Source organism: Littorina saxatilis, linkage group LG12 (assembly GCF_037325665.1).
Source record: "Littorina saxatilis isolate snail1 linkage group LG12, US_GU_Lsax_2.0, whole genome shotgun sequence".
Lineage (NCBI taxonomy): Eukaryota > Metazoa > Mollusca > Gastropoda > Littorinimorpha > Littorinidae > Littorina > Littorina saxatilis.
The window spans coordinates 75,893,797-75,917,633 of record NC_090256.1 but is presented as its reverse complement, the minus strand read 5'-3'; the positions used below and the strand labels follow the sequence as shown (position 1 = coordinate 75,917,633).

Sequence of the window (23,837 nt, the reverse complement as noted above, 5' to 3'; positions counted from 1 at the left end):
TAATACAAGAAGCTATACGAGACGGCCCTTTGATCTACTGGCCACAACCAGGTACTGTGGTCCAATCTGATGTTTTTGAAACACAAATGCATTATATCGAGCGGACATTGCATAAATGACATAATCCGCTCGATATTATGCCTTCATCTTTCAACGGCTCATGAGAAAAAACACACACGACCGAGTTGTTTCTTGAACCTGTGCGTTAAGTAGAAGGATAGAGCAGGTTTTCCAGGGGTCTGCTAGATTGTCATTTTTTAAAACAAGACCATCTTTTGGCAGCATCGTCGGTAACACCACATGGGTTTACGAATAGCAGCCACACTTTTTATTCAGCACTTTCTTATGCTTCGTCCTTGGGAGAAAGTGTGAGTGTGTGTTGGAGGAGCTGGAGGAGGGGTGAGATGGGTGGGGGGAAGAAGGGCTGGGGGGTTGGTGAGGGGGATGAGAGTGTTAACATCCTAGGACACCGGCTGTAATTCCTGACGTTGTTTCATAGGCGAATTTGGGAATTTGGCTTATTTGTGACAGAACTGGTTAAAGGCATATGTACTCGATGACTATACACGCTAATTGCTTTACCAACAGCTGGAGACATGCTAAATTAAGTTCCCTGCAAAATATTGTGGTCTAGGACCCCTTCAATGTTGAGATATGTTAATTTTCATTTTGATCTGGATCGTCCTATTTATAGATTTGGCAACACATGTAACGTTGATGCAAGGGAGCTAACACCGCGGCTTTGTTGACATCCTCACTTTTTCAGAGGCTAGAACAAGCTGTAATGCATGTATTATGGTCCGCGCATGGTGACATATCGTCATTATATGGTCTTATGGTGCGTTTGACATCGATTATGGGCAAACTACACTTTGTAAACACGGGAGCGCGTACATATGCCTTTAAGTAAAATGAAATACATTCATAAAAAAAAAACACGCACAAAACGCGGTCACAGGAGAACGATTTGCTAAGGATCTCAACATCTTTCGGGCCAGCTTAATGAGGATAGTGCCCATGTTCTTCCCTGCGCTGCCTCCACCTTTGCTAAGGATCTCAACATCTTTCGGGCCAGCTTTATGAGGATAGTGCCCATGTTCTTCCCTGCGCTGCCTCCACCTTTGCTAAGGATCTCAACATCTTTCGGGCCAGCTTTATGAGGATAGTGCCCATGTTCTTCCCTGCGCTGCCTCCACCTTTGCTAAGGATCTCAACATTCTTTCGGGCCAGATTATGAGGATTGTGCCCATGTTCTTCCCTGCGCTGCCTCCACCTTTGCTAAGGATCTCAACATCTTTCGGGCCAGCTTTATGAGGATAGTGCCCATGTTCTTCCCTGCGCTGCCTCCACCTTCAGCGAACCTGAATAGGACCAGGTATCCATTTTCAGCTGAGTGGACCAGAGTGCCCGGAAACATGTAATTGGTCTGAACTGATTACCGGTCAGTTCCGAGCAGTTCCGACAGGATTGATTTTATCCTGGACACAATAACTGCTGAAGCCGCATCTGGTATTGTACTTCCGTTTGTAACGGAATGTCTCATGGAGTAGTCACTTTATGTTAAACACCACCGTCATCTTAACACAACTGCAACAAAAAGGCTGCAGGAGATAAGAGAAACAGAGTTGGGGCGGCCGTCGTGTTGGTGCGGCATCGGGCATAGAAGGCCAAACGGAGAACAAAGAAAAGGAGGATGCGGTGCCAGATATGAGGGGAGGCGGAACACTGGCCGTGCCATACACGAACGATCTGACTAGTCATCACGAAAGCATTGCACGAAGAACGTCTGTTCTTCCTGAACTCTTTGGTGGCGACACGCGTTAGACCGTTCATGAGCATCTAGTGTGTATGCTTAAATGTATGCACGGCCAGTCTTATTACTACGGATACAGTGTTGGGAATGATACCGTAAGCTCACAACTGACACTGTGGAATGAAGGCAGTCAAACAAAGTTTAGAATTCTGCACATACACACTGTAAGACCTTCTTTGTGGATTTCCTGTCCACGAGCACCCAAAGCACGTGCTTTAACCACTACGCCGCTTCCGTTCTTCCTGCTCAAAGTGTGTACTCGAATACTCATATTTTTTCAGAGCACTCTACGGGCCAATCGGATGTTCAGGGTCGTGGAAGGTGACGGCAGCAAGAAAGAGGAGATGAGGACCACCTTCGTTAAAGGCACAGTCAGCCTCCCGTAAACCATCACAGACACTGTCAGGCTTCAGTTTACACACACTACAAACACCCTTTCATTTAAACACTCACCGCTGGAGAATATCCTAGGTGCCCTCCGTAAAGAGCGAGCAATTTTCAAAGAATATATTTTTGCGTGGTTTATCTTACCCTTGAGCCATCGTAAACCCGTGTGATCTAGTTTCCTTTTTTTTCTCACAATTTAGTCCTCAGTTTGTGATTTCAATGCGACTCGCTGTAAGCTTATCTGTAATAGCACGTTATTGTGTACCTCTGAATCTAAAACGCAACAAACGGCTGCAATTCACACGAACTAGAGCGGTGGCGGTTGACCGTTCAGAGGAATTGGCGCTTTGCAGAACCGTCGTCTGCTTCGAGAAAGACGTTTTGTGTGACACGTTTCCGAGCTTTTCTTTTTTCAAACTTTCAAATCGTCCAATTGTACTTATCTTGTCTTGATGAAAAAAGAATTCTTTTATAATTTAAGAATGTTTGTGTAACAAGCTGTCAATTAATTATTTAGATTTTAAAAGTTAGGTCTAGCGCCAAAACGAGGCGTTCGATTGTGATACTGAACAATCCGGCTGGCCACGCAAAAATTAATTCTTTGAAAATTGCTCGCTCTTTACGTAGGGCACCTAGGATGTTCTCAAGCAGTGAGCGTTTAAACGAAAGGCTGTTTGTAATGTGTGTAAAAGCCTGACAGTATGTGATGGTTTACGGGAGGCTTACTGTGCCTTTAAGCTCGCCTCGAGGAAGCTGAGATCTCTACCAACTCGCACCACCCCCTCCCCCGAACACCCGAACGAGACTACCCGAGCCTTCGTTTTTAAAGGTACTGTCCTTCCCGTGAACGAGATCATGTTCACTTGCTCAGATCTGCACAGGCTCAGCCTCACGTGGAATGAGAGTATTCTGTTACTTGGACCCAAGACACAAATTTAACAGCTAGTTAACCGGCACGGTTGGCCTAGTGGTAAGGCGTCCGCCCCGTGATCGGGAGGTCGTGGGTTCGAACCCCACCCGGGTCATACCTAAGACTTTAAAATTGGCAATCTAGTGGCTGCTCCGCCTGGCGTCTGGCATTATGGGGTTAGTGCTAGGACTGGTTGGTCCGGTGTCAGAATAATGTGACTGGGTGAGACATGAAGCCTGTGCTGCGACTTCTGTCTTGTGTGTGGCGCACGTTATATGTCAAAGCAGCACCGCCCTAATATGGCCCTTCGTGGTCGGCTGGGCGTTAAGCAAACAAACAAACAAACAAACAAACAGCTAGTTTAGCAAAATAAAGGTAAGTACTAACAACTGTGTGAATGGTGCTATACTGAATGAAAGAGTGTGACATGAAGTTCTTGTACATCATTGTAAAGAGTGTGAATGACGTTTTAGTTTAGATGTCAAGCGCTTAGAGCAAGCCTTTTTAACGAAAGTTTTTGATTTAGCGCTATATAAATGTTCTTATTATTATTATTATTACGAAATGAAGATAATTGACGGGTTGGAGGGGAAGGGCGGGGTGGGGGTAGGTGAGGGACGCGCCGGTTTTACTCCTTAAAGAGACAAGGCACCAACAAGAACATTGTTGTGAGTATCCATAAATACAGCTTCCAATGACTTAGCTTATACTTGAGAAGGAGAAGACTTGCCGTGCTATACACCAGCGATCTTGCTGTGGTCATCATGAAAGCTTTGCATGAAGAACAGACGTCGTTATACTCTGTCAGTTCTTCCTGAACTCTTTTATGGCGACACGCGTTAGACCGTTGATGAGAATCTAGTGGTTGCCTAAATGTATGCACGGCAAGTCTTCCAAGTGTTATAGTGCTTGGTCAAAAGCGGGACCAAACTGAGTACCAAAGTTATCGCAGAGGACTATGGTTATGGTGACATTACGATTAATTCTAACAGAGCTTAACTGACGAAAAGAGGAAAAGCAAGGTGCTGGAAGCATGCAAACAAACCTAGATTACATATATAAATATTTTTGCAGTGTTTTAACACACACAATAACTAATGAGAAAAAAAGGACTCTCCTCTTTGCAAGCATTGCGATTAGGGACATTGTGCCTTTAGGCTATAAATTATTTCAGCTGCTTCACTCGAGGCTGAGGAAGGCTTCAATCATTGCCATCATGGCTTTGATGATGACGCTTCCCTTCATTTCATTGGGTGTCTTGGGAGGTGGTTCTTTATTGTTAGTGTTTCCTCCCATTCCATTCGGTTGCAGCTTTTGGAAGACGGCTTTGCTATGGTCACCAAACTGCACGTTCTTCGGCTGATTTACATTGAAATTAATGTTGATGTTGATGGTATCATTTCCTGCTAAGCCGGTGTTTTTTGCAAGACCGGACTTTGTCGTTGGGGTTTTAGGAGCCCTTGTATTTGGGGTCCTATCCTCTACGCTACTGACAAGCAAACCACCCCCCTCTGCTCCCGCTGCATTTCTGTTCTCATCCAGGGGTCGATTGAGCCCATTATTTACCATCTGTTTGACCACCCCCCTCCCCTGTGTGCCCGTCTTCTGCAAGGCGTCGAGCAGCACTTGGATGGTGGCGTTGTCTCCATACTGATGGATGAGACAGTCGACCAGCAGATGGTGGATGTTGTTGTCTTTGGATCTTTTCTTGATGTCCATCTGGTCGCCGTAAATGAGGCCTAGATAACAGAGCAGAACAGCGTCTTTGTTTTATTCACAAAGTCAGGACAGTAAGTTTAATTGTTTTGTAAATAAACCTAGACTAGCGACAACTCATTTTACGTTGAGGCTGTGCAATCATTGTTTTTGTTTTTTTATGTCATGTTTAATGTTTTTATGTTGTCGAACAATATACTTCACGTGCACAAGTTCATACGCGCATGCATTCCACTCCTCTCGCATCATTTTTGTCGTTTACGTTCAAAGTTTTCTTTTGTGTTCCTACCTATAAACCAATCCTTCGCGCACAATAGCTCCCATAAACGAGCATGTACTTGTGCTCGGTACTGCATTGTAGGTCGTTATTTGTTAGCTATTGCACTAGTTCAGATTCAGCAACTTGACTTTGACTTACCGCTGTAATAGCTTTAATGCTCCCTACAGTCTTCTGTGTCGTGGTTCAAGTATTTGTGACCTTGGTTAAAAAAGAATATTAAAAAAGCCCTATTGTCGTCATTTAAGGACGAAAATCTAAGCATTGGAAAACTTACCCACAGCTTCAGCCAGATCTCTCCAGTTGTTCCCTTGACCACACAGTGGTTTGAGCAGTGGCACGATGCCTCTGGTGTTAGCGAGGGGGGTTGTCAAGGGATACGGGGGGCTAGCTGTCATGGACATCACGTGACTGGGACTGCACGGGGGCGTAACACCAGCTGCTCCAGCCTCATGTGTTGTGGAGACCTCCTGCACAATACAATGTAACCTGAGTTAAAAGTGTCATCACGGGGGCGTAACAGTAAATGTTTACTTAATTTGTGTTGGATGTACTTGACATCAAACTGCATTATAGTCGTATTACATAGTTTACATAATTTATCACCGGTTTCCTTTCTTGACTCACATTTTTCACCATTTTCCATTCTTGTATCAATGTGGATTTTTTCTGTTAAAAAACTTAATTTTAAACAGACAGTTTTCATTGAAAACATTCTTATTAATAACAAGCTAACATTTCGATCGCCTCACAATCATTTAAGTACGACACACAAATATCAAAACTGTTTTTCTTTTTAGACGCTAATGAGAATGATAGTTCTCCTTGTTTTTATCTCTAGTTTCTGTTGGTAAATTGTCTTGTAAGAATGCTTGAAACCCTATTATTAAACTTTTGTTTCTTTTGAGCACGGTAAACCGTTTTGCTGTAGACAAGAAAGACCTTGGAACCAGATAGGCCCTGTGATGAAATGTCTCCATCTCTTTATCTATGTTTTAGTCATGTGACATGTCGATGCAAAACAGGCCTGCGGTGAACAAACCGATATCACGTGATGTTTGTGCAAAAATGGGGGGTGGGCGTTTACCAGGTACTGTACCCTGTGTGCAGAATTTGACCAAAAGTAGGGGGTGGGCGTTTACTCGATACTGGGCGTATACAAGGTAGTTTACGGTAAAGGTTAATATGCTGAAACACGCGATTCTGACGTTCTTACTATAAATAACACTACATTAGGTTTGGGCCAAGCAGCAGGCACAGCTATAAACACTGTTTGTTTATGTTGTTTCTTTGTCTTCGTTTTTGAACATGGGCCAAATCTGCCAACCGAAAGTAGATTATCTGCGTGAAGCGTACCTGCGAACCAAAAGCAGAAAAAAGTAAAGAGCAAGGAGGGTCGGTTGTCAATAGCGACAAGATGGCACACACAGCCCGACGCCATGTTCTCAGAAACAACACTTGCAAACGGTTGTGTAACCTTTTGTGCTTTCATTGTTTCATCAAAATCAATCAGTTCGTGTCACCAGTCAAAGCAAATGTGTGCTTTTGATCCTGCATTTAAGCCTTACGACACGGTATGTCAGCAAGACAATAGTGCGAGGAACGAATCTCTCTTAGTAGAGCTGCACTCGATAAATATAGCCTACAGCAAATAAAAGGTAGACGTAAGAAAAACAAGCGACTTACCCGCCGAAATTGTGCTTCTGGCTCAGGGATTAAGTTCATGACGAAATGCTATTTTAGCAGTGCAGGAATTTCAAAGAATGGGGTATCATATTTCACTTCGCTACACTGCCTTCACTGCCTTTCGATGAGTTGAAAACTTGACTAGCGTTCCACCGTTCTCGCCCTGTGTATGACCAGACGGCAGCTTGCTCGACGGGTGTAGGAAGGACGATGAGGTCATGTGACGTAATGTCACGTGACCGCGGGGGTTCCCCTCCCCGCGTGATCCTCCCTGTCGGGTCGGTAAAAATCGTTGTCTGCTCTATATTAGTACTTACTCTTTTTTTTTTAGCCGCCTTTATGTAATAAAGCGGTTATTAGGTTTCACTCTGTTTGGATGTTGTTGGTTTGTCCCACGACAGTTTAGACTTGTATCTCTGGTACTCTGGGGTCAACTGATTGAGCTCAAATTTGGTGAGTAGCTTGAAATTGTGGGGCCTCGGGTGTGTACAAAATATTAGTTTCCTTACGTCAGTCAAACTTGAGATATTAGCTTTACACGCCTTTACGCGCCCAGCCAGGGAACTTTTTTTTTAAAGGGTTTAAAATGAGGATGCGCGTCTCAACGTAACACTTGACGTCGAAGAAATGTGCTAGTGAGACTTGAGACCTTTATTCACGAAGCATGGGTGCTTTTACAAAGCATGGGTGTGTACACTAGTCAGATAATATATATTTTTAATTCGTTTGTTGTTTTCAAAGACGTTTTCAATTTAAAGTGAATGTGTACGTCAACGCGTACGTCTGCGTTTTAAACATCTTAACTGACACCCCGACAAGGCGGCTCAATTAAAGGTTTCACATGAGGACGCGCGACCTAACACTTGACGTCGAAGAAAATGTGCTCGTCAGACCTGGGACCTTTATTCACGAAGCATGAGTGCTTTTACAAAGCATGGGTGTGTACACTGGTCAGATAACATATTTTTTAATTCGTTTCAGTTGTTTTCAAAGACGTTTTCAACTTAAGTTGAACATGTACGTCAACGCGTATGTCTGGGCTTTGAAACATCTTAAATAATAGAGGTACCGGGTGTGCGTGAACAGTTTGATTGAAAAATGAGGGCGTGACAGTGCCGCCTCAACTTTCACGAAAAGCCGGATATGACGTCATCAATGATATTTATCCCCACCAAAAGAAAAAATGGTCTGGGGATATTATACCCAGGAACTATCATGTGAAGTTTCATTAAGATCGGTCCAGTAGTTGTCTTGGAATCGTTCTACACGCACACACATACAAAACTCGTTGCTTTTTCAAATAGTGAACAATATTTATAAAAACAACTCGTGTAAATCTGGTACGACACAGCAAGCCATGTAGTATTCTGTTTATCCTACATACTGTACTTACGTGTATTTTACTGAAAATGTCCTGCAGTCAAGGCAGCTAAATTGAAGACGCTTGTTTTGAAACCTCGATCTCTTCTAAAGCCTCGTGCAATCTATTATGTCAAAGCAAAGAAACGTCACTCTGAAAATGTGGCGTGACGTGTTAGTTCTAAATAATCATAGAGGGTAATTAGCGAGCGCAATTTTTTTTCTATAATGACCACGGTGTGTCAACTGATTCCGTTCATCCACCGGATGTTTCCGTTCATCCGCAGGATGTGTCCGTTCATACAGCCTTATTTTCGTCACTTGCTTCGGGAAAAACGTTTTGGTAAGTCGTGTGGGCAGCGCGCTTGTGTGATATTGAAAGAATAAGGTAGCGAAATGGTTGGGCTATGTGTACGATAAGTACCAAGGTGCTAGTGAATCCTAATAATAACACACGCGGGCCGAACGTGGCAAAATTGCCTGATTTTTTAACATTTTCTTGTTTTTCTCGCTCTGTTATCGAATCTGACCCCTGATTTGCACATGATCACCAAAACTATTGCCTGTTACGACATTTCGCTTGAACAGAAGTTTATAGAAACCCATGGCTTTTGTACAATCACTTGTCTTTTGAAAACATACAGATTCCGTTCATACCCCATGTTTCCGTTCGTACAAAAGTGCATGTTTCCCTTCGTACGAAACGCGTTTCCGTTCATACACATTCGTTAGATCAGAGTGAAACAGGCCCCCACTACAAGTTCTGTGTATTCCAATGGTCTTCAAATAGCACAAAGTACGAATGCGTGTGACAATGGACCTATGTGAACCATAAGATGAATTGAATTTGCATAAAACAGTTTTGTGTCCGTTCGTACTGATTTTGACGGGAAAATGTGTCCGTTCGTACCACTTTCATCAAATTGTTTCCGTTCGTACGCTTTTCAGTAATGTGTTCGGTGACGGAGGTTTCTGGGTGTTTTGGTAAGAACGAAGATTGATTTATGTAGTTTTGCTTGCTTTGCAGCACGGCAAATAAGACTGAACTAAGTAACATGTACATTTGTATTTACTCCTATCATGCCATTTGCTTCACCTGTGATAATCATGAGCAGAATTTAGATAAATCAAGAGAAAACATTATCCAGGCTCTATCAGTCCTTTTTACATTTCGTCAAGTTTTGACTAAATGTGTGAACATGAATGGGGAATCGAAACGAGGGTCGTGGTGTATGTGTGTGTGTGTCTGTGTCTGTGTATGTGTAGAGCGATTCAGAGAAACCTACTGGACCGATCTTCATGAAACTTTACATGAGGGGTTCTGAGTATGATATCCCCAGCATTTTTTTTTCATTTTTTAAAAATAAATGTCTTTAATGACGTCATATCCGACTTTTTGTAAAAGTTGAGGCCGCACTGTCACACCCTCATTTTTTTTGTATCAAATTGATTTTAAAACTTTAGCCATGCAACCTTCGACGAAGCCCGTACTATGGGATTGCATTTCAGCTTCCAAGCTTAATCAGATTTAAAAAGAAGTTTGGTCATTCAAAATCTGAAAATGCTAAATTCGATCCAAGAATGATTTCATCTTATTCTCTATTGTTTGCTGATTCCCAAAACATATATGTAGATATGTTATGTTTGAATACAAAAACAAGCTCAGCAAATTAAAAAGAATACAGAAAAGCGTACTTTCCTGCTTCGCGCAATAGAAGCTACCGCGCTTTACCGGCTTGTCAATTTCACTTCGTTTTGCACGTGAAAAGTGAGCATTTTCTTTGTCACGGCGATTGACGAAGCTGTATTGCCTTCTGTTTCATTTCGTGAGTTTGACAGCTTGACTAAATGTAGTAATTTCGCCTTACGCGACTTGTTTTTAGATTACTTTCAGATGGCTGTGCATCTTTCCGTTCTTGGGGAGGCAGTTATCTACGCCAGTACACTGGACATCAGTGGCAACGTTGAAATCAGTACAGAGCCAACGGCGCTTGCCACCAGCACACGACTAAAAAAGAAGGACCATGTGTGCGATCAGTGCGGAGCTATCTTTGCAACCAAGCGAAACGTAAATATACATGCAGTAAACAAACATACGGAACGCGGATCGTATCAACTGATGCATCAAATTGATGCATCCAAAACCAAGAATTTGATGCATCATTTTCACAATTTCATGCATCGTTTGGATGTATCAGAACTTTCGGGTTTTCCCGGAAAGTGCCGAGCAAAAAGCAAAATTTGAACCGGAATACGAAGCGAAACGAACGTCGGAAAACGAAAGTTTGAGTCGAAGGTCAAGGGCGTCAAAACTTCGTGTGCACAGAAAACAAACCACAAACAAAACAAAAAATGCCTTAAAATGCATAATGCCGTGACTTTGACTTGTTCCCTATTTAATGGTATGTTGTATGTTTATTTTTGTTTTATCTAACCAATCTGTTTATATTCGTCAAAATGTCATTTCAAGTTTTTCCGTGCTCAGGCATTTCTTACGGACAGACCGGAAGTGAATGATCTTTCGCATGCATACAAAACCGAAAGTGATGCATCAAAATGATGCATCGTTTTCTATAATGATGCATCATTTTTGTATCGGATGCATCAGTTTTGGAAAATGATGCATCCTTTTTTAAAACGATGCATCCTTTTGTGAAAATGATGCATCAAATTGTGAAAATAATGCATCAAATGCAAATCTTGGTTTTGGATGCATCAATTTGATGCATCAGTTGATACGATCCGCGTTCCGTACAAACATGCAGCAGACCCAGGCTGGGCCAACACATGTGACACCTGCAAAAAGGGCTTTCGAATCAAAGGGGATTATCATGCCCACTTCAGCCGCCATGAGGGTGTCAAACTCTACACATGCGCCTATTGTGATAAAGAATACCAGTTCAAACCATGTTCAAACAAAGCCTCAATCGGCATGTCGCCAGCTGCTCACCGCAAGCCGTCCCGGAGACGTATAGCTGCAAGCAGTGTGGCCAGGTTTTTCTGAAGAAAGATTCGCTTCTTAAGCACACTAAGTCTAAGCACTCACACAAACGCATATACAAACAAACAAATAAGCAAACAAACTAACGAACGAACAAACAAAAAGTTATGCAAACAGGTAACCCTACCTTTCGTATTCCCTCACTAAAACAAGTGTTAGTTTTGTTTTGTTAAATTGCTATTCGTAAGACACATTTAAAAGTGTGTTGACCTATCACCTGATTATAACGATTTTAGAACACAGCATCTGCTTTTTTTCTGAGTGGCACATCTGAAATTTGAAGAAATAAAAAGTACATATTTTGAACAGGTTTCACACAAGTTCAGATCTTTGAAATGACATTGTGTAAGGAAACTGGACGAAGACACACTTATCAAAATGTTTGCTCTTCAGTAAGATTTTAAACAGGGATGGTATTGCACCAGAAAAGCCACAGTCGCGTGTTGTAGCATTCATGAACAACATGCATTATGGGTTATACATAAGTCGAATTAGGGGTTCTAAAATGCTAATTGCACAAGCTTTCTATCAAAAATCACAAACGTCATGAAAAGCGTACGAACGGAAACAATTTGATGAAAGTGGTACGAACGGACACATTTTCCCGTCAAAATCAGTACGAACGGACACAAAACTGATTTATGCAAATTCAATTCATCTTATGGTTCACACAGGTCCAATATCACACGCATTCGTACTTTGTGCTATTTGAAGACCATTGGAATACACAGAACTTGTAGTGGGGGCCTGTTTCACTCTGATCTAACGAATGTGTATGAACGGAAACGCGTTTCGTACGAAGGGAAACATGCACTTTTGTACGAACGGAAACATGGGGTATGAACGGAATCTGTATGTTTTCAAAAGACAAGTGATTGTACAAAAGCCATGGGTTTCTATAAACTTCTGTTCAAGCGAAATGTCGTAACAGGCAATGGTTTTGGTGATCATGTGCAAATCAGGGGTCAAATTCGATAACAGAGCGAGAAAAACAAGAAAATGTTAAAAAATCAGGCAATTTTGCCACGTTCGGCCCGCGTGTGTTATTATTAGGATTCACTAGCACCTTGGTACTTATCGTACACATAGCCCAACCATTTCGCTACCTTATTCTTTCAATATCACACAAGCGCGCTGCCCACACGACTTACCAAAACGTTTTTCCCGAAGCAAGTGACGAAAATAAGGCTGTATGAACGGACACATCCTGCGGATGAACGGAAACATCCGGTGGATGAACGGAATCAGTTGACACACCGTGATGACGTTTGTCTCGGTGACTTTGGCATCATAAGCAGTGGAAAAACAGGTCCCTGCCTGACATGACCTCATTTACATGATATACACACGTGTGATTTGAACGATTATTATCTCACGAGTGCCTCACTCACGTGTGGGATAAAAGCAAATTCCCAAGGCAAGTAGCTCTCATACTTTGTCTAGCGACAAGAGTAGTTCCCCTTTCAAATTTCTTTTCACTCAGTTTCTTAGACTAAAACTGCAATCCGACGGTCAGTTTTCAACAATATTTCATATCATAAACAGATCACACGCAACCAAATGCATACATCTCATTAGTTTAAAGAACATAAAGCGGTTTCATACTCTATTTTGCCCCAGAAAACTTAACTTCATACAAATCCAAAAACAAAGAGACTGCCAACGTTCCAAAATTCAGAATTAAAAAACAAGAAAGGTAGGTTGTTGGAACGTTTGTTATTGACAAAACAATACATTCACAGATATTTCGAACCAACGGTCTTTTAAGCGGACAGACAAAGAAATATTCACACAAAACTTATCTTGATAGTTCTATCAGTTTCACGTCCACTCGTCAGTCAAAATTTCGTTGGGTCGAAATATCTGTGAATGTATTGTTTTGTCAATAACAAACGTTCCAACAACCTACGTTTCTTGTTTTTTTATTCTTAACTTCATACAGTTTTTAACGTTGGAACACGGGTGCAAAAGTTCGTCTGCTAGTCCCATTCTACGAAAGAACATATCCTAAGCGATACCAAAACACGAACAGAACACACAATATCTGCCTTTACTGCCACAGCAGAATAAGAACATATCTGTGTACTTGATTTTAGTCCAAAACAGGGAAACTGACAAGAAGTGTTAACAGAATGGAATGATTTGCACGGAACTATACAACCGCGCATTAATCGATCGTCTGCGTGGGTTGACTGGTTGAGTGAATAGGATTCAATCAAACTTTCGCACAAAAACTCTTCTTTTCTTTGAATAACTGAAGAAAGGAGGAATAAAGAGGTTACACACCTCGTCTCAGTGATTATTGAAAATAATGGTCTCAGTTCGCGGTCATGAAAAAGCTCGCTGAAGCTCGCATCTTTCATGATCCGCAAAATTCGACCATTATTTTTAATAATCACCGAGACTCGGCATGTGACCTCTACGACACACACACACACACACACACACACACACACACACACACACACACACACACGGTACGCGTGAGAAATGTGACATCGATAAAATATAATGTATTTCTTTGTAGTAAATCAAACAATTCAGTCAGGATGACTATTTTCTAAATGTTTTTGTGTCTCCACTCAAACAAAATCACAGTCGATGCTTTAAGTTTAAACACATGAAATGAGAATGCAAACAACTGTAATTTTTAAGCAAAATACAAATTGAGGAAATAAGTATTTGATCTGAAGTATCCTCAACAGCAAGAACAAATAGGTACACAACAAGAGAGAGATAGAATAAGAGAGAAGGATATAGGGAAGGAGGTGGTACGAAGGGTGCATGGGGAAAGTTAAGGTGGTGGAAAAGGAAGGGAAGGGGGGGGGGGGGGGGTCAAAGGTATTGCACAATTATCGAGCGACAAAATGAATCTGTATATATATACCATGCTAATTCAAAGACATACTGCTGGAACTAATTATAGATGACTGCTCGTTCGAGCAAGGATGAACATCACACAATGAACAAAACGAGACCAATAAAGAGAAGGTAGGAGCCGTACGAGTTTGTCTAGGGGTGGGTTGTTGGGGGTTGAGGTTTAAGGAGGGGGGGGGGGGGGGGTCACGACAGGGCGCTACTGACCTTTTTGTTTTCTTACGTCACAATTATGCACGCGACGTTTTCAGCAGCGTGCACGAAGGCAAGGCACTCGATCGAATTCACATTTCACTCCGGATGCTCAAAATGGATTGATACCACACTATTTTCATTAGTTAGGCTTACTTTATTCAACTTCACACGACAGAAACCAGTTTCATAAGGACCCTGTGGACTTGGGAGTTTTAAGTACATACACTTGCGACACAAACACACACAGAAAAATAACATGATATACATGAAAGACACGCAGTGGAATGACAATTGAAAACTTGTAAAAGGGCATTCAACATATAATCCGACTTCTCCCCCCAAAGCAATATCCTCAAATATATTGACACAGAGGTACACGATTATGGCACGCCGACAATTTATTCAGCTAATCTCACTCATTGCATTGGAACATGTTTGTTTTTTCTATTTAGTTACACTAAGCAATGCAACAATATGGCACTGAATTCAGCAAATCTCACCAATTGGAAGATTTCTTTTCCCAACATTCACGCAAAGAAGTGTAAGATTATGGCACTGAATTCAGCTAATGTTACTTTATGGAACATGTGTTCTTACAATAGTTACATACATTCACACTGAAAAGTGTAAGATTATGGCACTGAATTCAGCTAATGTTGCTCTATGGAACATGTGTTCTTACATACATTCACACTGAAAAGTGTAAGATTATGGCACTGAATTCAGCTAATGTTGCCCTATGGAACATGTGTTCTTACATACATTCACACTGAAAAGTGTAAGATTATGGCACTGAATTCAGCTAATGTTGCCCTATGGAACCTGTGTTCTTACATACATTCACACTGAAAAGTGTAAGATTATGGCACTGAATTCAGCTCATCTCATTCTTTCAAACATGTTTTTGTTTGTTTGTGTTGTTGTTGTTATGTGCATCAAATCACACACAGGCTAGATGCTACTTACAATATAGAATTAAGAAAACACCAATTATACAGAAAACTTATCTGACAAAATGTTCAGCCGCTTGCAGGGAAGACACAAGCGAGGCAATCATTTTGGATTACTTACAATATAAACAAATACATTTTTGAACACATTTACAAACAAGGTTCAGGCAAATTCACAGAGTTTGAATACGTAGTCGAACGCTGAAGAAGAAGAATACGTAAAAGAGTGCAGTTGTTACAAGGCGATCAATATACAAAAAACTTCCTCCAAACAGGAGCAAAGAAACACGATGTGTTCAACACCGTCCTTGCCACCTCAGCATTTTCTAGTAAAAGGGAAAAATAAAGACAGTTTGGTAATATTGTGGTTAGCACTCAGCAAACTTTGAGCAGTCTATGTTTGTAGTGGACGCAACAATTTGAATAACAATCGGTAAAGGATTAAGCACGCGAGACATTTGAACCAGGAGACGAGCTAGTGTAGTTCCTGAAGTTAAACAACTCTTTTTACAGGCACGAATCTACTTGCAGGATCTGATGTACCAGCAATGTTTGCTTTTGGTGGTTGTCCTTCGGGTCTGAAGAAGACTTTTTGCGCTCTGCACCTAATCAGTGTACTCATAGGTGGCTCTGAAGACTTAGTATCTTTCTTTCTTTCTTTATTTGGTGTTTAACGTCGTTTTCAACCATTCAAGGTTATATCGCGACGGGGAAAGGGGGGGAGATGGGATAGGGGAAAGGGGGGAGATGGGATAGAGCCACTTGTTAATTGTTTCATGTTCACAAAAGCACTAATCAAAAAATTGCTCCAGGGGCTTGCAACGTAGTACAATATATGACCTCACTGGGAGAATGCAAGTTTCCAGTACAAAGGACTTAACATTTCTTACATACTGCTTGACTAAAATCTTTACAAACATTGACTATATTCTATACAAGAAACACTTAACAAGGGTAAAAGGAGAAACAGAACCGTTAGTCGCCTCTTACGACATGCTGGGTAGCATCGGGTAAATTCTTTCTCGTCCCAACCAATATGGGACTCCCCCTAACCAGCGGGGGGTAAGACTTAGTATGGAGGCACAGAGTCTGGAGCAGTGGGGGCACTAGCACTTACAGTACAAGAACAAACAACTTTAAAATGATTCAAAGCTCTTCCTTATCTTTGAGTTCATGATTCACAATGTACAATCATGCAATAAACAATATACACATCATAATATACACACACTCACAAATATGTGGCATAACAAAAGGGAATAGTAATGACAAAGCAAAGAAAAGCAAGCATCGGTAAAGAAGTATTTACACTCACACAAACTGCAAACTGTACACAGACTAGGGAAACACAAAGCAAAGGCTGTTTCGTGCAGCGCATACACACATTCATAATATTTTCTGGATCTGGATCTGGTATAGGTTACTTTGCAGGAGCCAGTGTTGGCTATCGTCACAACGGACACTGGGAGAGCGCCTATTTGAGAGTCACCTCTATATTTTGGGCATAGTGATGCTAAGATTTCTTTCTTTCTTTATTTGGTGTTTAACGTCGTTTTCAACCACGAAGGTTATGTCGCGACGGGGAAAGGGGGGAGATGGGATAGAGCCACTTGTCAATTGTTTCTTGTTCACAAAAGCACTAATCAAAAATTTGCTCCAGGGGCTTGCAACGTAGTACAATGTATTACCTTACTGGGAGAATGCAAGTTTCCAGTACAAAGGACTTAACATTTCTTACATACTGCTTGACTAAAATCTTTACAAAAATTGACTATATTCTATACAAGAAACACTTAACAAGGGTAAAAAGAGAAACAGAATCCGTTAGTCGCCTCTTACGACATGCTGGGGAGCATCGGGTAAATTCTTCCCCCTAACCCGCGGGGGGTATGCTAAGATTTGCCTAACTTTTCTTGCTCTTCAGTTTATTAAAAGTTCATGTACTGTTCAACGGCTGTTGCTGTAAGTATAACAAGCAAGCTCCATTGCATACAGCAAACTTTCATAACCTGCACAAGTTACACAAATTAGTAGCAAAAGTAGCAAATGGTAAACTGTTCTAACAGTAACAACAAACACATTGAAGTAAATAACAAAACCAAAAACACTACGCTGGTTAAAGCAACACGCCAAACAAAGTCTGTTATCTGTTTACATATGTGTTAACATGCAGCAACAACGCCCCCCAAAAGTAAACAAACACACAAACATATAAAACCTACATGGCCATGATGCTTTGTCAGCTGTCCTTTAATTAATCTAACATGCTCGCTACTGGCTTTCTTTCTTTCTTTATTTGGTGTTTAACGTCGTTTTCAACCGTTCAAGGTTATATCGCGACGGGGAAAGGGGGGAGATGGGATAGAGCCACTTGTTAGTTTTTTCTTGTTCACAGAATCACAAATAAAAAAATTGCTCCAGGGGGCTTGCAACGTAGTACAATATATGACCTTACTGGGAGAATGCAAGTTTCCAGTACAAAGGACTTAACATTTCTTACATACTGCTTGACTAAAATCTTTACAAACATTGACTATATTCTATACAAGAAACACTTAACAAGGGTAAAAGAAGAAACAGAATCCGTTAGTCGCCTCTTACGACATGCTGGGGAGCATCGGGTAAATTCTTCCCCCTAACCCGCGGGGGTGCTCGCTACTTGCTGAAACGAAAAAGGCGGCAATCGGTCACTACTGTACTAAGCTGGCCACACTGTTCTCCACATTCCCTGGCTCCAGGAAATTGAATGTTCCGACACTGGCTGGAAATTAACGGCGATAACTTGGAGTAAGGAGGGACTGGAAAGGGAGAAGGGACTGGCAAGGGAGGAGGGACTGGCAAGGGAGGAGGGACTGGCAAGGGAGGAGGGACTGGCAAGTGAGGAGGGACTGGCAAGTGAGGAGGGACTGGCAAGGGAGGAGGGACTGGCAAGGGAGGAGGGACTGGCAAGGGAGGAGGGACTGGCAAGGGAGGAGGGACTGGCAAGGGAGGAGGGACTGGCAAGTGAGGAGGGACTGGCAAGGGAGGAGGGACTGGCAAGGGAGGAGGGACTGGCAAGTGAGGAGGGACTGGCAAGTGAGGAGGGACTGGCAAGGGAGGAGGGACTGGCAAGGGAGGAGGGACTGGCAAGGGAGGAGGGACTGGCAAGTGAGGAGGGACTGGCAAGGGAGGAGGGACTGGCAAGGGAGGAGGGACTGGCAAGGAAGAAGGTAGAAATGAGGTTTAGGATCGGGGTGGGGGGGGGGGGTCCTTGGAGGTTAATGTGGGTGTGGGGTAAGGCAGGGGTAGACGTAGTAGTGGAGAGAATAGGTAAAAGGTTGGGGGGTTATATGTGGAGGTGGTATGTGTTGAGGTAGGGGAGGGGTATATGTGAGATTGGGGTGGGGGTAAGGATCGGTCGGGGGGATGTGAGTGGGGGCGTGGGACTGGGAATGTTATTCTATGCCAGCCAAAGTTGACATGCACGACCTGAAAGCAGCTTGTGCAATGACGGACCTCATCAAGCCATTCGATGCTTCTTGTTGCGGCATGCCCTGGTGTTCATCTGATGGTGGCGGTGGTAGTGGTAGTGGTTGTTGTTGCTGCTGTTCGTCTTGTTCTTGTTGCTGTTGCTGCTGCAGCATTGGTGCCGGAGCAGAATTGGGCAGGTCCAGGCTTGCTGCGGTGTGGTCAAAAGTGCCTCCTCTGTCTAGTGACGTCATCTGACACTCTCTCTCGAGAAGCTCGTCGTCCGTGAAGGGAACTGATTCCGTCATCAGAGACACGGTCGACACGTCTTCAGTACGCCCTGAAGAACTGCTGTTCCCATTAGCACTCAACACAGGCGGCGTGTCACATGCATTGGCTTGGAGGCTGCCCATGCTCCTGGCACCATTGCTATCGACAGAAGAAATCATGACGCTGGCGTCTTCATCGGGAGGGATCCAGCCACGCGTGTTCTCCGCCCAACGGCTCATGGCACCGGGGTTCTCTGTACGAAAAGCCCCAACCTTGGGGTCTTCAACAGGGTAGATCAATGGACCAATGTTCTCTCGGAAACGACTCATGGCACCTGGATTCTCAGTAGAAGTAGCCCTGACACTTGTGTCTTCGGCTCCCGTGGTACCAATGTTTGCTGGAGAAAAAGCTGTGACAATATTGTCTCCGGTAGTATTGAAACTCTCTTTGGAAGGCTCCATGGCATTCTTCCTGGTGTCGCTGCTGTTTTCCATTCTACGACAGTCGTGATCGTCCACCCTGCTGTCGGTACAAGGGGCTTGTCCCCCTGTGGCCCGGAGATCCACGACGTCAAGGTCGTCTGCTTGGTCAGGGTACAGCTCGGAGACCGTAGAGACCTGGTGAGCTTCCTCATCTTCCTCCTCCTCCTCCTCTTCTTCCTCCTCCTCCTCTTCGTTCAACAGCCTCTGCTTGACAGCTGTCTGGTGTGCAACGCTGTCCAGCGGAGAAGGTCGGTACGAAGAATGAGTGCGGTTCTCTACAGGGGGCTCGGCTCGCTGTTCTGAGCACCCGCTTTCAGAAGGCCGTTCTGTTGAGGACAAGGAATCACCGGGGGCTTCGCTCACCCTCTCAGGTTGTTCCGAGTGCAACTCTGGCCTCTCGTGGACTTCTGTAGGCGTAGGAAGGTCCACGGTGTCTTGTCGTTCCCTGTTGTCATGATCGCGGGAGGTTGAATCGTAGTGAACTTTGTTTTTTTCCCCCAGCAGCATATTCACCTGGCCATATATTCTATAGTTATGCACGGTGGTTCCTTCCCTATGCTGTCGTCGGTCGCTCCCCCTTCTGCGATGGATGAGGCTTCCCTCGTCATCATTTTGAGGCTGAGGCTCTTGTGGTGACGGCGCAGCCGAAACCGAGTCTGTGTCAGCTGCAGTGGTGATGCTGTGAAGCGCCTTTTCCTGTGACTGGCGAATCCACCCCAGGACCGAAGTCTCCGAGACGTTGCTTGGGTTCTCACTGGTTGCTGCTTGTGTGTACGTACTGGTAGAGGCGTCTGCCTGGACTGAGTCGCTGCGCTGTGTTGCTGTTGAAGCGGGTCGCCTCTCCTCCCTCTCCTGACCCTCGCTGGTGGATGGCATCGCTGCCGCACGGGTCTCAGGCTCGTAGTTGAGCACCTTCTGCTCCTCCTCGCTCAGTCGCTCAACAGGGGGCTCCACCACGTTCATTTGACTGGCGTTGTCGGTCAAGGAGTCCGAGGACAATCTCCGGTCACACTCAGTGTCGACTGTAAGTCCAGAGCAGCTGGCGGGTACTGACGTCGTGCGATGAACAGCGCTGTGGGTAGGGGGACGACGGGACCTTTCGGACCTGGACCGTGACAGTCCAGACGGGACGGGGTCTTCTCTTGGTGGTGGAAGGATGCCTTCCAGTGTGGGATAAGGAGTTTCCTTGATGGGCTGAGCGCAGGACATGTTCAGTTCTTCTGGCGAGTTACTCCTCGCAAAATCTGAGGGATTGGATGGAGAACCATCAACATTTCTCCTTCGGTTAGACTCTACGGGGCGATTCAGCTGATTGCTGGTATGGCCAGTAGGACTAGGGGTGGGGTTGAGCTGAACGCCACTGCAGTTTCTAGCGAGCCCTACATTCCCTGCAGGCACTCTGGGTGTGGGGGCTCTCAGTGCTAGAGTGCTGGTGCTACCGTTCTCAACGTTATCGTCCGGTACACAGACCACCTCCCCCACCGCCGCGCTCCCCTCCCCCTCCAGGGGCTGAATGAACCCCCTGTCCACCATGCGGGCAAGGATGTCCCTCCCCGTATCCCCTAGCTCCAGCAGGCCACTGGTCAGCAGCTGGATGTTGGCGGCCTCCCCCAGGCGTTGGTCCAGCTTGTCCAGCAGGAGACGGTGGATGTCGTTGCCACGGGAACCATCTAAGATCTCCCTCTGGTCTCTCAGAACCAGGCCTGGGTGACAGAGCACAACAACAGCACGTGAATCAATGCGTTCTTCTGTTCACGCTGTAGCGGAATTAGCAAAACGCCAATTTACAAGGATACGGAAGACCCAAGTCTAAATAACAGAGCAGATGATTAGTGTAGAGGTACTTGTCATGTCCTAACCTTATTATGAAAGAACGACTTCCATCGTCCACACTGCTGTAGATTTTCTAACAGGCCCAATTGTCCGTAAGGAATATATTCAGTTTTCTTTGGTCTTCCAAACTTCCTTTTTCTTATTCTATGTAAACCGACACGCGCGCAAACCACGCACATGCCCCCCCCCCCCCTCCCAGAAGAAAGAACTTAGCCCCCATCCCCCAACAGAAACAGAACAAAATGTTCCGGACATGCATTTCTGTTTTTTCAACTCCTCTTATCGAACTAAGAATAGTCGACGCGACATTTTCAAAAATTCTTTGCAGAAAACAAGCACACAGGCGCATCAAACTTACCCATATTGTCTGCCAGATCTCTCCAGTCACTGCTGTTGTCACACAACGGTCTCAACAGCTGTGCGATGCCCTGGGTCTCCGCCAGAGGTGTACACTTTGGGTACGGGGGTCGGGGCATTGGTGACGTCACAGGCCCTGGGCCGCTAGGGGGTGGGGGCCTGGGTGGTTGGATGGTGGGGGCCTGGGGGTCGGCCTCCTCCCCCACCACCACCACCACCCCCACCGGCCGCGCCGCCGTCAGGGACATCTCTGTTCTCCCATGGATCTGGATTGTGAAATGTATCGACAATCAGTACAGTACAAAACAGCGTTGCGCAAAGATAAAATAAAATAGAATAAAGAAATGTATCAATATGGTGAAACATGATAGAGTGGGATGCGGTGCAATGCCGTCATATCCAACACAAGTTTAATCAAGCAAAACCTCTGTTCTAAGCTATATTTAGATTTAAAGGTTGTGTACCGAGGTCTAGGAAACGGGGACAAAATTCCAAGAAGTAACGGTTCAAGTGAAAGGCGCGCCCGTTATTGAACTGATTTAATCGCAGAGTCCCTTTGCTCAAAGTCCAAGAGAAACCGAAAGCGTGCAATCAGTCTAAACGTACCAAATGGGAAAGATGTTCAATAACATTGACTTACTCATATCCAATCAGTGCTTTGGCCAAAGAAACTGAGTATCCCTGAGACTGAACAATATATCCCTTTGGTGGAAACAAGAGATTCGTTTGACAAGCACCAACAGGAAGAAACTATTTTTGTCATTTTCATGTTCACTTCCATTTCCATTACTCTTATTATCCCAATTGCCGGGAGATTCGGGTCGCTTCCTCCCTGTGGAAAGCTAGCAGCAACTAGAGTCGCGCTACCTATGTGTGTGTGTGTGTGTGTGCAGGGGCGGATCAATTGCTTTGTAAGGGGGGGGACACTTTGAATCGAAAGTGAATGTGATGGCGCGAAGCGCCCAAATTTGCTAGGGGGGTCCGGGGGCATGCTCCCCCGGAAAAAAATTTGCCCAAAGAAGCAAAATGGTGCCATCTGGTGCCATTTGACTTAGAAATGGTCATAGAATCAGCATAGAAAAATCTTTTTTTTTTCTTCTTCTTTTTTTCTTTTTTTTTTTCGGGGGGGGGGGGGCACGTGCCCCCTGTGCCCCCCCCCCCCTCGTCCGCCCCTGGGTGTGTGTGTAGGTGTAATCAGCCACCTGCACCATCCTGAACTCAGGTCAAAAGGAGTTCGGCTCATTCTCTCCCTGACCGGACGCGACAGTCCTACGCGAATCTATCAAAACTAGGAATACAGAGTTATCTCCCATATGTTTTTTTGCGAGCACTGATATGTGTGTTCGCGAGACAAAAATGATTGCAGATTGACTACTTCGACAGTGATCTCCGTTCTGTTCTTCACAGTTATGATAAAGACGTCGTTCTAAAGGTCAAAACAAGTCGAAATTTTGGGACTGCTGCCGGAAGGAGACCGTAATATATTGTTGCATCACTACAGAAAAAATCGTCTGCTTCAGCGAACGCCGAAACCAAACGGTTGATTATCACGTGACACTTTTGCCATATTTAGAGTTGTTTGCACAGTAAATACATCCACGAAAAATAGCTCGCTCGAAACTGTCTAAAAAAAATTTCTAAAAAATTACAAAACACCATGAAAATCATTATCGACGATCGCGAATCTGCTTACATCCATAACACATTACAAAAAGCTCTAATATGTACAAAAATCGGTTTCCTTGCCAGACAAGGAAACTCAAGGGCATCCTGTCAGGGAGAGAATGAGCCGAACTCATTTTGACCTGAGTTCAGGATGCCACCTGCACTTCCAGCAGAATAACCGAGGTATTTACGTGCCACTGTGGTGACATGGGGAATTGGAGCATGGGTACCGTCTTTGAGTCTGCACATTAAGTTGATCCGGCTTTGATTCGAACCCGTGACCAAAGGATCACAAGTCTAGAGCTCTACCGACTGAGCTACGTACCAGGCCCATCCTTTAAATACATGAGAGACGGAGGAATGAAAAAGACCCAGAGATACTTACTCATGGCGTAATAGAGGTCGTTGTTCCCCTGTGCCTGAACATGTTGCTCCAGGAGTTGCCACCATGTGGGGTCCCTCCTCAGCGAGCGAGCGATGTCTGAGAGTAGTTTCATATTTACCATCGCCGTGCTGTCACGGTTACGACTCAGCTTCAGAGTCTCCTGAAAAAAAGAGGCCAATGTATCTCCTTCAAAGTCAAATTGTGTGTGTGTGTGTGGGGGGGGGGGG

General features: G+C 44.2%; 3 protein-coding genes and 1 non-coding gene across 4 annotated transcripts in view; 1 reads left to right on the top strand and 3 right to left on the bottom strand.

Annotated features, from left to right (window-relative positions):
- The window catches only part of LOC138982790 (failed axon connections homolog), a 170,556-nt gene that overhangs the window by 6,054 nt on the left and 140,665 nt on the right, over nt 1-23,837 (bottom strand). The window lies entirely within an intron of this gene.
- On the bottom strand, nt 2,260-7,083 carry LOC138982792 (uncharacterized). Its single transcript, XM_070356137.1, has 3 exons — nt 6,790-7,083; nt 5,381-5,573; nt 2,260-4,849 (listed from the first exon to the last, which is right to left on the bottom strand). The coding sequence occupies exons 1-3, from the start codon at nt 6,826-6,828 to the stop codon at nt 4,290-4,292; spliced, it is 792 nt and encodes a 263-aa protein (XP_070212238.1). The 5' UTR covers nt 6,829-7,083; the 3' UTR covers nt 2,260-4,289.
- Nucleotides 3,153-3,225, top strand: Trnat-cgu (transfer RNA threonine (anticodon CGU)). The gene has a single exon. It is a non-coding gene; the product is annotated as a tRNA-Thr (tRNA).
- On the bottom strand, nt 13,652-21,757 carry LOC138982781 (uncharacterized; the record flags this gene model as incomplete). Its single annotated transcript, XM_070356109.1, is given in 2 exon segments — nt 13,652-21,073; nt 21,562-21,757. Coding segments are annotated over 2 exon segments (2,664 nt in total), but the record flags the coding sequence as incomplete, so codon positions are not given.